The sequence below is a fragment of the Eleutherodactylus coqui genome, chromosome 1 (assembly GCF_035609145.1).
Source record: "Eleutherodactylus coqui strain aEleCoq1 chromosome 1, aEleCoq1.hap1, whole genome shotgun sequence".
Lineage (NCBI taxonomy): Eukaryota > Metazoa > Chordata > Amphibia > Anura > Eleutherodactylidae > Eleutherodactylus > Eleutherodactylus coqui.
Window position 1 is genome coordinate 499,524,162 of NC_089837.1, and position 15,833 is coordinate 499,539,994.

Here is a 15,833-nt window from a genome sequence, read left to right on the forward strand (position 1 = left end):
TGCAGTCCGAGAACGACGTTACAAGCACCATCATAGGCATCTCTGTGCATTCAGCTGTGGGGTTCGGTGCAGCCACTCATCCATGGTAAGCCTTCGCATGCAGTTTCCTACAGATGGATCTGGCGCTAATGGATGTTCCAATAGCCTGTGGGATCTCCTGAGCAATAGTTTTAGCAGTCGATGAGCATGCTGCCTTCACAGCTTATACAAAGCTTCATTGTCCATGTTCTGTCAGTTCATGAGGTCTCCCTGAACGTGGCTGCACCACACACACCAGGTGGTTTCCATTTCCGAATAACATGGCGAACAGTGGAAGGTACAAAAGTTCTGCGATTGCCCCCACTGATTGGTTGCTCAGGTGACATCCCACCACTAGACCTCATTGTCAGCTCTACACCTCGTGGCATCCCACCACCAGACCCCATTGTCAGCTCTACACCTGGTGACATCCCACCACCAGACCCCATTGTCAGCTCTACACCAGGTGACATCTCACCACCAGACCCCCATTGTCAGCTCTACACCTGGTGGTAGTGGTGGTGGTGGTGGTGGGGGTGGGGCATAACCAACTCTTACTGCATGCATCACTCAGTATCCCTCTTGTATGAAATCATTCTATATTTCAGTGTTTCACCTCCTTCGGATATGTGTGCATTACACTGTAATCTGACCTAGGTGTGTCTGGGAAGTCAAACAAAAGTATGCCAAATACTCAATGAATATTCAGTGACTTGGGGCGTGCCGTTGCTTACTGATGCCAGTCCGCTTCTCTACTGCCCATTAAACCTCTTTTCTTTTGATGAGCAAAATTAGTGCCAATTTTAATAAAAAGGAACAAAGAAAGCTCTCTCTGCTACATTAGAGATCAATAAGAGCGACTCTGCAAAGGGGCACAGCGCCAACTCTACATCTAGGCCACCCTTCAAGTTTTGACTTTGCATAACTCCCATGTAATTACATTATTCAGTGTTAGCACTTTTGGCACGGCCCAATGATAGGGCACAAACATTTGTAGGAACATGTGAAGAGGCGGTGTGCTGCTGACAAGTCTATGGAGGGGTGAACAATCTATGAACAGTTATTCACCCTTCGTTCAGCTGGCATGTAAAGACCATTTAAATGAGCATTGATCTTGTGGATTTGTAGTGAACCATAACGGTCATCATGTGAAGGGGGTGCAGCATCACAATGCTGTCCCTCCATTGTTGTTCCTACTATTACCATTTTATTGATTTGTGTATAATGTGGGTTGCTAGTGACCTCTAGTGGTAGCATTGCTACATTACTGCTCACTTCTATATAAGATAAAAACAGTAATGGACTAGTATGGTCACATGGTCTGGAGGAAGGTCATTGGATAATACTTAAATGACATTCGGACTGCAGTAAACCACCATATATTACTATGGTTGATATCACCTGTTCTATGGATACAGTGTAGTATGGGACTTACAAAAAGATTGTCCTATCACTCCATTAACATGAAAGCTATTCTAACTTTTAGTTAGAACCGGTTGTCTAATGCTTCCGTAGTAACCGCCCAACTTTTTACAGGAGACAAAATCTTCTATCGCCATTTCATTCTACATTTGTTATAATCTATATATATAAAGACGAAAGGACTGACTGACTACTAATTCTCCAACTTTCCGCTGTCATAGAAACATGAAATTTAGTACAAGCATAGAGTATATCTGAAATAGGAAAAGTTAATGGGTCCCAACTCGATTATTCAATTCTAGCGCAAAAGAATTAGTGTTCAAATTATACGTACGTAATCTAATTTTCTCACTTCTCGATGTCATAGAAACTTGAAATTTGGTATGAGCATTAATTGTGTCATAAATAGGAAAAGCTAATGGGTCCCAACTCGATTATTCAATTCTAAGCACAAAAGAATTAGCGTCCAAATTTTACGTACGGAATATAATTCTCTCACTTCCTGATGTCGTAGAAACATGAAATTTGGCACAAGCATTGATTATGTCATAAATAGGAAAAGCTAATAGGTCCCAACTCAATTATTCAATTCTAAGCGCAAAAGAATTAGCGTCCAAATTTTACATACGGAATATAATTCTCTCACTTCCTGATGTCGTAGAAACATGAAATTTGGCACGAGCATTGATTATGTCATAAATAGGAAAAGCTAATAGGTCCCAAACTCGATTATTCAATTCTAAGCACAAAAGAATTAGCGTCCAAATTTTACGTATGGAATCTAATTCTCTCACTTCCCGGTGGCATAGAAACTTAAAATTTGGCACGGGCATTGATTATGTCATAAATATGAAAAGCTAATGGGTCCCAACTCGATTATTCAATTCTAAATGCAAAAGAATTAACGTCCAAATTTTATGTACGTAATCTAATTCTCTCACTTCCCGATGTTATCGAAATTTGAAATTTGGCACGGGCATTGGTTACGTCACAAATAGGAAAAGTTACTGGGTCCCAACTCGATTGTTCAATTCTAAGCGCAAAAGAATTAGCGTCCAAATTTTACGTACGGAATCTAATTCTCTCACTTCCTGGTGTCATAGAAACTTGAAATTTGGCACAGGCATTGATTATGTCATAAATAGGAAAAGTTAATGCTTCCCAACTCGATTATTCAATTCTAAGCGCAAAAGAATTAGCATCCAAATTTTACGTACGGAATGTAATTTTCTCGCTTCCCAATGTCATTTTATGTAAAGGAAACGTCGCATGGTTACCTCCACGTGGTGTTTCCTGGGCAACACAAAGAACCATGCAAAATGGTGAACATATTTTTTTCCTCGGTATCTCTAAAGTAACCACGACTTCATAAGATTTTCCGTGTGAACACCAGATAAACAGCAGTACCAAATTAACTTGGGTGAAGCCGGATATATCAGCTAGTAAATATATATTTGTAAGCCCGGTGTCCACATCGTACCCCGGTTCCTGTGTCACCTGCCCCTACCGGGACATCTACATAATGTTAATCTTGTTCTGGGAAAATAGGGAATGTGTACCTTAATTATGTTCTATATTGCAATTCCTAGTACTGTATACCATCATGGTTTCATTTGATCTCGTTATATAGCCTGCAATAATGTCTAGACCTGAAGGTGGTGGTTGGAAGAAGGGAGAGTTTAGTTGAGAGAAATGGAACAACCACAGCGACTCAGTTCTTTTCAAGTCTCCTATCTCTCAGCTAATCAGCTCTAAATTGAGGTATTTCAGCTAGAATACGCCAGACTATTCCAGAAGGGAAGGACCAAAAGTTTTAGAAGTTGCTGCAAAGTTTCGGAAGTTGAAGACGAGAGAGAGCAGGTGTAGTGACAAGTGAGCAGACAAATGATTTAGGGGACAGATCTACCAAACTTATGCTTGGAGAAGAAAGGTGCTTAGTACAGGTTGCATGATTATCTCGGGGCCCCCAGATAAGCAGTAGGGGATCTGATAGAAGGGCAGCAGCACTTCAAGCCACTACCTTCCAATGCGGTTTAAGGGATTACATTGCATGGATGGAGTAGGAGCTACCAGTGATAATTACATTGACATGAGACTGCAAGATCAGCTTTGGCCACAAGGAACTGACATCTATGGCCTGCATTGTTTGTATTAGAGACTGCAGATTCTGTGTAGAAACTTACATAGGAAGTGGGTGGAGCTTCAGCAGCACCACTTTAGGACATTTTTGGCACCCAGAGAGGACTGGAGCTCTTGAGGTGAGCAGTAGAAGTTTCACCCTAGGGTGTTGGATGCTTGAAGGTAGCCTCTGGGGGAAACCACAGGAGAGCATAACTACAGTCTGAGGAAAGCATCAGAGTATTCCCACCAGGATACAAGATACCAGCTGGTGTCGTTTCTTCACCGGACTGATACCAGAGACTAGCGTTAGTGACATCAGTGGGCGCTGCACATGTGGTTATATCAGTCACAAGGGACAGACACCAGGCTGCATCTGGAGTATAGGTTGTGGGTCTGCTTCATCAACCTAAATACAGTCATAGAGACTTATTTATACTGGCTTTAAGTACTACCGTGTTTCCCCAAAAATAAGACCTTGTCTTATGTTAATTTTTGCCCCTAAAGAGGCACAGGGTCTTATTTTCGGGGGATGTCTTATCATACTTACCGAGCAGGCGATCGAGTGGCTGCGATTCATTAATCAAGCAGTGGTTGCTTCTCGTGTGTCGCGGCTCAGCCAATCAGACCAATCACTTGCTGGAGGCGGAGTTTACAAACCTCATTAAAAAATATATTACTTAGCACCTCATTAAAATTAAGAGGCAATGTGAGCACACCAAGACCCAGGGGTGTAGCTGTGTGGCAGAGGGGGGCGCCAACAACTCGGCCTAAGCCACAGTATTTTAGATACAAAGCATTGAAGTGGATCTTTCTCCTAGCTGAAGGTAAGCCTAGCCACCTCTCTGCCAAGTCCTCCAATGGCTCCTCATGCTGTCCAATAGAGTGGGATCATACATGAGAGGATACCCCTTAGTTAGGGATGTGCAGATGCCCAATGGTGTCCTGATGGGTTAGTCAAGAACAGTTTCTTGCTACTTTTTCTTTAATGATAGCGGTTTGGCCTCCATTGGGGCACAGATTACTGACTCACCCGTTTAGCGCTCATTAGCACAGATTTTGACTCTAAGTCGGCTACGGATCCGCAGCCGATTTCAGCCTGGGCAGCGCTCCTCTCACCGCCCGATACTTCAGGCTGCTTGTACAGAGTGCAGCACACGCTGGCAGCGGATACTGAGCGCCACCGCTGCCCATCATGGGATTAAGAAGTGACATTGCATGACGGGCGCATCAAATGAAGGCAAGTGGTGGCGCTCAGTAGCAGTTGCCGGTATGCGGTAAGCCCCTAAAATCCCTGATGCGGTTTATGGGACAGTTCTATGCAAATTGTGACTATTGTCGGGCATTACCTCGCTCCTTACACCAAAACTGAATCATGTAGCTGGTGCTTGCCCATCATACCCATCATTTAGTCTACCCTCCTAAAAATAAGACAGATGTAGGCAACAGGATGTGTTAAAAATATAATAACCTGCTGGACTGGTCGGCTTCATGATATTTACATGTCATTCCATTAAAAGTGATCATGACCATAAAGAATAGTGTTAGTGTCCCTTTAAGCCTCTTCCCGATTCTCAGGAGTCCGGTATTAATGCCTAAATAATAATTACATGAGAAAGGAACAGAATGGAGGGTAAAGATCTGGGAAAATGTCAACTCATTAGCTTAGACTATAAATATGATCTCTACATCATAATCATAAGACATCTTCCAGCGTCTGGCCGGCTGCCTGGACCGTGAAGGTGGCTATGGAAATCTGTCGCTTGACTTCGTCCCATGCTGAACGTTGGTCACTTTTGCTCTCGATGTCGAAGAGGGCATCATAGATCCCAGGGAAGGATTCCCCCACGTACTTATTATGACTGCTCGGAGCAAAGATGATGTGTCTGGGGAGAGAAAAACAGACAGACATTCTGTTAAGGTGCTGTGTCTTTAAGGGGGGCGGCCACCTTATATATAATTAGGACTGTAGATCTTGTGTATCTTGGCATAAATTAGAAAGTCTTCACCACTCTCTTGTTTTATGACGGTCCAACCCATCACTATGGAAGTCTTCTTCCTGCCGGTGCCGCCACTCCATCCTAAAAATGGCTGCTGATGAAGGGACATGTCCTGCAAACTGGTCCTGGCACTTAGAGTTGGCATCCAGCCAGTAAAGCGCCGGCCTGGCTGGTAATTTACTCTAGAGGCTGTGCTGGTATTTATTTTTTACTGGCCATATTAATGGCGATTACAAAATAATTACCTGGCATAAGCACCTCCCGCCGGGCAGCCACCATGTTAGCAAGCGCTTCTCATCAGGACAGCGCTGCAGTGCTCACACAAGATCTTCACTCTCATTACTGGGACCACTAAAGGGAGTTCTATTATTACCGGGGCCACTAAAGGGGGTTCTATTATTACTGGGGCCACTAAAGGGGGTTCTATTATTACTGGGGCCACTAAAGGGAGTTCTATTATTACCGGGGCCACTAAAGGGGGTTCTATCATTACTGGGGCCACTAAAGGGGGTTCTATTATTACTGGGGCCACTAAAGAGGGCACTAATATTAAGGCAACGAAAAGCGGGGGCTAATACTACTAGGATGACTAAAAGCAACACTTAGAATCCCCTTTAATGGCCCCAGTAGTATTAGCACCCCCTTTGGTGGCCTCAATAATAATAGTGTCCTCGTTAGTGGCCACAGTAATAATAGAACCCCCTTTAGTTGCCCCAGTAGTAGTATATTATTACTGTGGCCACTAAAGAGGGCAGTATTATTATTGAGGCCACTAAAAGGGGTGCCAATACTGCTAGGGCCACTAAAATCAGCACTTATACTGCTGGGGCCACTATCAGCATGGGGAATACTGAGAGGGGACATTACGTTTTTACCTCCTTTTCTTCATTAGTGGTACAGTGTGATAAGCCACACTGCTAAACCACGCCCATTTTATTTTTTGGTGACGATGGTGGCAAGCCTAGTGGCAGCCCTGTTGGGCAGACTTCTGTGGCAGGTGGTGTGGCTTTGTAAAACAAGAGAATGGAGGAGACCTACTAAGTACATTATCCTCGTACAGTAAATCTCCAGCATACACAATATCTACGGCCCTGTACAGTACCTTATGTATAACTTGGCCAACCCCTTTAATCATGCGATACCTAATATAGCATTCTTTTGCAGAATGTATACTTAAAGAAGTTGCCCTACCAAAAGAAGTTATCCCCTATCCACAACAAAGGGGATAACCGAATAATGTGAGCCTGACCGCTGGGACCCCCACTGATTATAAGAACAGAGGTCCCCAAGGTCACTGAATGAATGGACTGGTGGTCATGCATGCGCATTACTGCTCCATTCATTTCAATGGGACTGCCGGAGATAGCGTAGTACAATGAATTGAGTGGTTGGGGAATGCATTATCACCCCTTCATTCATTCGCGGGGCCTTCTGGACCCCGATTCTTATGATCATTGCGGTCACAGCAGTCAAACCTCCACTGATCATATAGTTACCGTGATGGAGGATAACTTATTTTAGTGGGACAACTCCAAGGCTACAGATGAACAAACGTTAACTTGGTATTTACCGCGTCATGATAACTCAGCTATGATGTACTACAAGGCTGGAAAGGAAGTTATCATCAGTCATGTTCAGGATTGCTACACTAGACATCTACGATTGTTTTTAGTACCTGAATGCATCAAACAATAAAAAATGAAGCAAGTTTCCAGATAGGTTCGATTAAAAGTCTTCTCCCGTTTTGTGTATACAGCTCCTAGACAAGCTATGTGTCACCATGGTTATAGACCAGAAATTAACCCTGTGGAGTTTGATCATATAGTCATGCACCCTGCCATTTTTTTCTTACTCCTTGCTAATCTACCATGTAGACACACCGTTTAATTCTCTTATTGGCACTTGACTTGACTGGATGGGTGACTAGTAGAGATGAGCGAGTATACTCGCTAAGGCACATTACTCGAGCGAGTAGTGCCTTAGCCGATTATCTCCCCGCTCGTCTCTAAAGATTCGGGGGCCGGCGGGGGAGAGTGGGGAGCGTTGGGGGAGAGCGGGGAGGAACTGAGGGGAGATCTCTCTCTCCCCCTGCTCCCCGCCGCAACTCACCTGTCACCCGTGCTGGCCCCCGAATCTTTAGAGATGAGCGGGGAGATATTCGGCTAAGGCACTACTCGCTGGAGTAATGTGCCTTAGCGAGTATATGCGCTCATCTCTAGTGACTACCATTTGGGTACATGTTGGTTTACACACTCATGGCCGGCCTTAGCTATGTGTGACTCATGTGGTTGTAAAGGGCATCAGTCAGCTGGTAGGGAGGCACCTAGGGGATGTACCCTGGGCGTGATTGCCACCCTCTTAGGTAGTGTTGAGCGATTATTGAAATAATCAGGTCGAGAGTGACCGACCCAATATTAAAAAATAACTGTGAATTGGGACTCCTGATTCCGACTTCTATTAAAGTCCAAAAGGAGTAATTTAACCTCCTTGCACAGTGAGGGTGGCAGTAGCCCAATTGTTAGCACTGCTGTCCTACACTGGTGATGTCCCGGGCGCCAATCCTCATCAAGGTCAGATTCAAACCCAGAACTCCAGCGTTGCAAGGCAGCAGCACCGCCCGAACACACCCGTCCCCTCTGCTCCAAGCAGAGACACAATATTTGGGCAATTTTAGCTAAAATTCCTATCAGTATTTAGCAAAAATCAACCCAATTTTTTTTATCGCCTGTCTGATCAAAACAAGCAACACTACTCTTAGGTTCACTTGGTCGGATGGTCAAAATGCTCCTGGCTGTGTCTACTCCCCATCTGGTGTTCTCAGCTCATTTCTGCCCCCCTCCCCCCCAAAGACAATCATTAAGTCATCTACTCCATGTTATGAACTTTGTTCTGGCATTGTATGCTTATGTACTGAGCTTGGTTCTGGTACAGTATTTATTCGGTGCTGTTCTGGTGCTGTATGTGTTATGAGCTTGGTTCTGGCACAGTATTTATTCAGAGCTGTTCTGGTGCTGTATGTGTTATGAGCTTGGTTCTGGCACAGTATTTATTTAGAGCTGTTCTGGTGCTGTATGTGTTATGAGCTTGGTTCTGGTACAGTATTTATTCTGAGCTGTTCTGGTGCTGTATGTGTTATGAGCTTGGTTCTGGCACAGTATTTATTCAGAGCTGTTCTGGTGCTGTATGTGTAATGAGCTTGGTTCTGGTACAATATTCACTGAGCTGTTCTGGCACAGGTGTGCTGCTATCTTGCTGCTTACTGCACAAGCAGGAATACAGGCACACTGCCCTTCAGTACAAATATATACTATTTTGTCTATGTAAATAATATATGTATACATTTATTTTTTTAAGATGGGGGCACCAAAAAACATTTCGCACGGGGTGCCATCTAAACCAAGGTCAGCTCTGTGCACACTGACCTGGTGATGGGAATCTATATAGACTTTATTTAGGTCCCTCGCATCAAGGGAATATGAGAAGACTGCTTAAGAAATCATGAAGCTTCAGGGTGTGCCATGATGGAAATATAGGAAGAAGAAAGCCTTAGAGCGCCACCTATTGTGGGAGACACATAGTTCTACTAGATGCTTTTGAGTGCCAATATAAAATGTAACCCTGAGCCCTTTATACTAGTGGTATATTATTATACGTCCTGTGGACCCTTCCATATAATAGGGTCTGGGTGTGACTGCATGCTATATAGATACTCCCCTGGGAGGCACCATTATTACTTTCTTACCTGTAGAAGGGACGTCCGGGTAATCCCAAAGGGTCAATGAACGCCCTCTCTAAGTACATAAGCTGATCATTCACGGACCGCACTTCTAGTGGGCTGTAATAATAAAGTAGATGGGATTGGGTTTATAAGAACATCCTGAAACAATCATTCAGCAAGGTCTTCAGAAGACTGCCAAAATTGGCCATCATGGTGGCCATGACAAGACTTTTAGTAAGCTATGGACTATAGAGGATGGACTAGTCGATGGCAGCAAGCGCTATTTAAAGGAGTCATATATTAAAGAGGTTTTCCAGAACCTTAGAAAAAGTTAGACTTAAAATAGTGCAAAATACAGAAAAACGGATCCTCTGCTACTCCAGCAGCTTCCCGTTCAGTATTGGAGCACCTGTTTCGGGCATTCGTAACCCAAAAAAGGTTGGTGGTCAGTCACGTGCCCTTCATTGTGCACATGATCACTCAGTCAGTTACAGGCTTCAGCGGTGATTATGCCATGGTTGCCGAAGCCTGTTATTGGCTAGCAGTCATGTGCACACTGTATGGCACATGACCTCTTCTGGGTTTTGAGGGCTGGGACCGGGGGCCTCAGTACTGGATGGGCAGCCACTGGAGGGGGTATCAAATTTTTCTGCTTTATTTACAACATTTTGCCGACCCAACACTTTTTTTTAAGTGGATGGGGCATGTCATGAGGGGGCACAGCCACCAGGACTGACAACATTATGTATATTTTGGTATATTGTACCAAAAACACTTGCCAGGCCTAACCTGGCATACAATTGTGAGAAGGCATACAGAGCTGGACTTCTATTTAGTCCCTCAGGGGACTGGAACTTGTGATTATATGATCATTCGTACTATATACTGCAATATTTCAGTATTGCAGTATAAAGGGATTTTTTTTAATGTTGCCTATCAAGCCACAGGCAGGGCTTGATGGACATTGATGCATGGCAGCCTTCAGTAGGCTCCGGCCTGTCATGTGGACCTATCAACATCCCCTGATCATGTGCCAATCGAGTGCAGGAAGCGGAGCTCCCCTTGCTCACTGTTTAGATGAGTGGTCAGCTTAACTGCTGAGATTAGACTTAGCTCCAACCCTTTAACACATTTGTCTAAAATAGATGTGAAAAACAGACTTTGTTCAAGGAGGTTTTCTAGGCAAATACTATTGGTGACCTTATCCTGGAGTCCGCCGCTCGGGATCCCAACCGTTCAGCTGAGCAGGCGCCCGCTGTGAGCGCCGCTACACACAGGAGTCAGAGCGGAAGCTACTGCTCCGACCCATCTGTAGTGGTCTGTGCTTCTAACTGCAGGTGCAGTTCCCATTGATTTCAGCGAGAACCTGGCCTGCAGTTACAAGGGCCGACCACTACACAGGGGTCGGGGCAACATACAAAGCGAAAACAGGCAACAAAAATAATGGGCTAGGCACACTGTCCTCTCATAGTAGACGGTAACAACAGTAGGAAGTACTCCAAAAGACAAGGTAAAAGCAAAACAAGGAGCCAAAAATATATTTAGAAATTGCAAAAACTACCCAAACAACAGAAAACACAGGAGGTCATACAAAGTACTGCATACTAAAGGGCAATAGCCATATTATATCAACATAGCAAACAGGTCCGTGGTCAGTAACAGTGATGTAACTATATGCATAACCATGTCTATAGGGAATACCAAATCTGGGCCAAACCGAACATCAGAGCCCCACACCCATAAACAGCATCGCACTACACCCCAAACCGAACATCAGAGCCCCACACCCATAAACAGCATCGCACTACACCCCAAACCGAACATCAGAGCCCCACACCCATACACAGCATCACACTACACCCCAACATAGGTTTTAGGTTTTTCTTCCTCAGTATTCCCCTTGTGTATTGTAACTCTTTTGTAATTAAATATATGTATTTTCATGATGGTATCATGCTCCTCGGTGCATCACCTTTCCTTCCAACCCTTGTGTGTAGTGGCGCTGACAGTGGGTGCCGCTCATCTGATTACCCGAGATCCGGAGTGGTGGACCTGGCCGATCAACTGTTGATGACCTGTCCTGAGGATAGGTCATCAATATGGCCAGAAAACCCCATTATCTCTGACTTTCTTTGAGGCAACATTGGAAAAATGAGTCTATACAGTAAAAGATCCCTCTACGCATCATGTATCAACTCACTGCAGCTGCGCACAATTCACAGCTATAGAGCAGTACAAATATTGGGAACAATCTGTTACTCACTTTTTCACATCAAGGTCTTTCAATCTGGAATGAAAAGATGTAGCAGATTTTGTGAAATTTTCAATAGCAGAATAAAGGGCGTCTGGAAGGAAGAGAAGGAGCAAATTAAAAAAACGTTGAAATCTACAGTACAGCAAATTGGAACAAGACTGTCACGTGCAGTACTACTCTTCCACCACAAAAATCAGTGATTATTGTCATAAGCCACAATGCAACAGCGCCCCCACATAGAAGTAACGTTCTCAATACTCCAGCCTTGCGAAGCACAATAGCTTTGGAATGAAGCATAACTCACAAATGGCAGACCTCGCATTTTAATCAGCACGTCTGCATTGACCTTAAAGGAACATCTAGAAAGTCACATCATACCAAGTAACAGTTACTGTGTATATACTTACAAAAAGAGACATTATAAGTGTCCAGTTGTGATTTGTGTTTCTGTCCCATGTTGTTCACAATGTCGGCGTAATTCTTTAGTTCACTGGCATAGTCTTGGGCATTGAAGGGGATTATCACTTCATTAGCCAGGTCAAAGACAAGCCCACCTCGTACCTTGGCCACCACAAGGTGATTTTTATAAAGTGGGTCGTAGAATTTATCCACAATCTCGGAGGTCTCATAGATGCTGTGGTACACGGGGTAGCCATTGTATCGGTGTTCTTTCTGAGAATTTAGCAAGAAAGATACATTTGTCATTGGGATTCAGTTTACCACAAACAGAAGATAAAACCCTCATGGCAGCACCAGGACTTACCGTATATATACGAGTATTAGCCAACCCGAGTATAAGCCGAGTCAATAGGTTTTACCACAAAAAACTGATAAAATTTATTGACTCGAGTATAAGCCTAGCTATACTTGAGTATATACTAGGTAAAGAAAAAATGCAATACTCACCTCCCAGCCGGGGCCTGTGTCCCCGGCGCAATGGTCTCCCTGGCGGCGCGGCAAGCTGCTTGAGAATTCTCCCCGCTGTCATCTCCCTGCTTGGCTTTGAATTCCCCCTCCGTCAGCGCTGTGTAAGTAAGCGCTGTGATTGGATCGAGCGCCAGCCAATCACAGCCGGCGCTCGATAAACCAATTACAGCCATTCAGTGATGTCTTCCACTGATTGGCTGTGAATGATCGAGTGCCGGCTGGGAGGTGAGTATTGCAGGTTTTTCGTTGTTGTTTTGTTTATTTCACTCGAGTATAAACTAGGCTTATACTCGAGTATATACGGTATATCTAATTTAGAGGGTTACATATAATTCCCTCACATTATATAACAGCAGACGACCAGTTCCAGCACTAACAGAAAGACGAGACCCCAAGGGGCAAAAAAAGCGCAAAAATTGTATCATTGAAGACAGATGGATCCAGATTTCTGTTGCCTCGTGCTGATAGGAGTCAGAATTTGGCACAAGCAGCATGAATTGCTGACCCCTTCCTGTCAGCTGGTCAGGAAAATCACACCTCCATGTAATCTGCAGCAACTACAAGAAGCTTCCTGTCCGCAGGGGACGATATTCCTGCAGAATGATTTTATTACCTAGTGGAATCTACTCATGTGAAAGTCGCATGCTGCAGAGGTGTGATGCACTCGCAGCAGAGATTACAGGATTGCAAGTGCGGTATCTGTCCGAGTTTCACTAGCCCGTGTGAAATAAGCTTCCTGTCCGCAGGGGCCAATATTCCTGCTGAAGAATTTTATCACATAGTGGAATCTACGCTATGGAGAATTGCTGCAGTTCTGAAGGCCAAAAGAAGAAGTCCAACAAGCTACTAGATGGTGTCTCCTTCAGTGTATATGGGGAGAGTTTTTCTGCGATGCCTTCATATATCTCTCGCCAAAGGGGGTACACAGAAGGGGACTATATGAAAACTTAGAAAGGGCCCAATTCCCCATTCAGAGCTCCACTTTTATTAAATACCGTTTAGTTCGATTTTCTTCAGAGTGGAGCGCATTGGTGTCCAGATCCCTCCAGTACAAGTATGACGGTATACCTATTAGGGAATTGTGATTTAATAGAGGAGCCCCCATACACGGCTCTCATCTATTAGCTGGAGCAGGAGGCAGCTAAAAAGAGCATCTTTTATTCAAAAAATCCAGAACCCAGCACATCCATGCATTACACAGAAAGTTGACTAATTTCAATACAAACTGTGTAATGCTTCATTTCTCCTGCGGAGGAGCTGTTGGGAAATTAAACACTTACAGTTTAACACAACTAATCTTCAGGGCATCACATCATCAACCCCTTTGATTTATCTTATGATCAGGTGATCCTTCTAACAAAGTAGACAACCCCTTTAAGCCATTACAAAATTGTACAAGTGTTCGTTTTTTAACCAGTTCTGACGTGAGATGAAACAGGTGATGTTTCGAGCAGCATTTTTTAACTTATTTTTGTTCTTGGACCTGTTTTTATTTTGTCATGTTTGCCAGTTCCAGGCTTATATAATTACAACATTTAAGTCTTCAGTGTGGCATTTCAGTTTGGGAACAGATATTTAACTTGTCACTTGATGGAACCGCGGGATGAATCAATACATTGATACATACGAACCCTTCCTCCCACTTACCAGGTGCTGGGATACAAAGCACTCACCGAGCTTTTAGTGTAGCGAGCTCTTCCAGAAGCGATGCCAAGACGCTGAAAAAATACTTCAAAGTCGTTTCCTGACCCCAGCTTGTTTATCCTTGTGGGGAAAAGGATGAGTTAGAGAGATCCTTAATATGGCAGACATATCGGCACATGTATCAGTGTAGGCTCACGGAATGTCCGCGTTACTGGCGCAATGAATTGATGAAGCTGGACCGAGTTTTCATAAATTGGTACATATTGCTAACATTTGTTAGTGTTCTGTCCTGCCCGATTGTGTTTGCGAATTCGTGAGTTACAATTTTCCCACCACCATTTCTGGAGTGGTCTCCAACTTTGACTAAACACCATCGGGGAGGGGGGGGGGGGGGGGTTCACAAGAGGCAGCACTTTTGACTTCTGTTGCCAAGGTAGGAAGACTGTGTAAGTTAAATGGGCTGTCTAAGACTTTAAAGGGGTATTCCCATCTCAGCTTTTCATAGCCAAGATGGAAAATTGCTGCCATGGCTACTAGTCACCCAGCCGGAGCCTAAACTGTTTCCATAACTCTAATTGAAGTGACTGGGAGCTACGGAAACAGTGCCGATTCCTTAACTTTCCGAGTTATGGAAACATTGTAGCATGTTGCACTACACTGTTTCAGTGCTCACAGTCTACAGAAACAGTGATGCACTAAATTCTCGGCTCTTTCCGACAGGTAGTCAGAACACAGCTTCTGGGCTTTCCCATGTCAGCTATGAAAAGCCGAGATGGGAATATCCCTTTAACTACTGATGACCTATCCTCGGGGTAGGACATCAATAGTTGATCATCAGGGGTCCGCTGCTCAGCATCCTCACCAATCAGCCGATCCTCAGGTCTGCTGTTAGTGTGGACCGCGCTAGAAGCAGACAGCACTGTCCATATTAGTGGTCCAGTTTGGTACTGCAAGTGCAACTCCCATTAAGTTCAATGGGAGCAGTGTCTTTAGTACCAAACTGGGCCACCTCAATGTTGGCAACACGATCTGCTTCCAGTGCTGTCCAAACTGACAGCAGGCCCGTGGATCAGCTGATTGGTGGGAGACTGTGCTAGAGTTGCGCCTGCTCATGGCATATAATCCCTCCTTCTGTGTGCCCCTCGCTATATGTTAGCAGACAGTGATGTTGAAGCCGGAGGCTTTCTGTCAGTGGATAGGAAATCCAGGAAAGGCACTGCTGTGACTACTGGGGAAAGCACAACTCTTTACCAGGGAGTGCGGTAAGTTTCCATTATTATTGGTGGAGGAAGGGGAAGGCAAGACTGTGTATTTAAAGGAATTATACACAACAGACTTATCCTCTATCCATAGGACAGGTGATAGGTCTGTTCAGCAAGGGTCTCATCACCAATCCCAAGGGTGGAGGTCCCATAACCCCCTCTTCTCATCACTGTGGGCTGACTATACAAACCTGCAGTGACGTCAGATAAAATAGAGTCTATCGTGAGGAGGAGAGGGGGACACAGGACCCTCGTTCTAGGGATCAGTAGTGGTCTAAGCACTGAGACTCCCACCATCACCTACCCTATGGATAGGTGATAAAAGTCTTTTGTGATATAACCCCTTTAATTGGGAAAGGGAAGTGAGAACCCTGCTGTGACTACAAGGGAAAGGGGAGGGACTGGGGGGACTCCCCACCTCATACCCCCGCTCCCATTGATAAAAAACACGGGACCACTTCTTATTAATA

General features: G+C 44.5%; 1 protein-coding gene across 1 annotated transcript in view; it reads right to left on the reverse strand.

Moving 5' to 3' along the window:
* Window positions 1-5,008: 5,008 nt before the first annotated feature.
* LOC136588101 (putative N-acetylated-alpha-linked acidic dipeptidase) overlaps window positions 5,009-15,833 on the reverse strand; it is a 73,003-nt gene continuing 62,178 nt past the window's right edge. The window contains exons 15-19 of the mRNA XM_066587064.1: window positions 14,131-14,221; window positions 11,938-12,202; window positions 11,540-11,621; window positions 9,301-9,393; window positions 5,009-5,444 (exon numbers count right to left, since the gene is read on the reverse strand). Coding sequence (XP_066443161.1) covers window positions 5,255-5,444; window positions 9,301-9,393; window positions 11,540-11,621; window positions 11,938-12,202; window positions 14,131-14,221 — 721 coding nt within the window. The 3' untranslated portion in view covers window positions 5,009-5,254. The remainder of the gene's footprint in view (window positions 5,445-9,300; window positions 9,394-11,539; window positions 11,622-11,937; window positions 12,203-14,130; window positions 14,222-15,833) is intronic.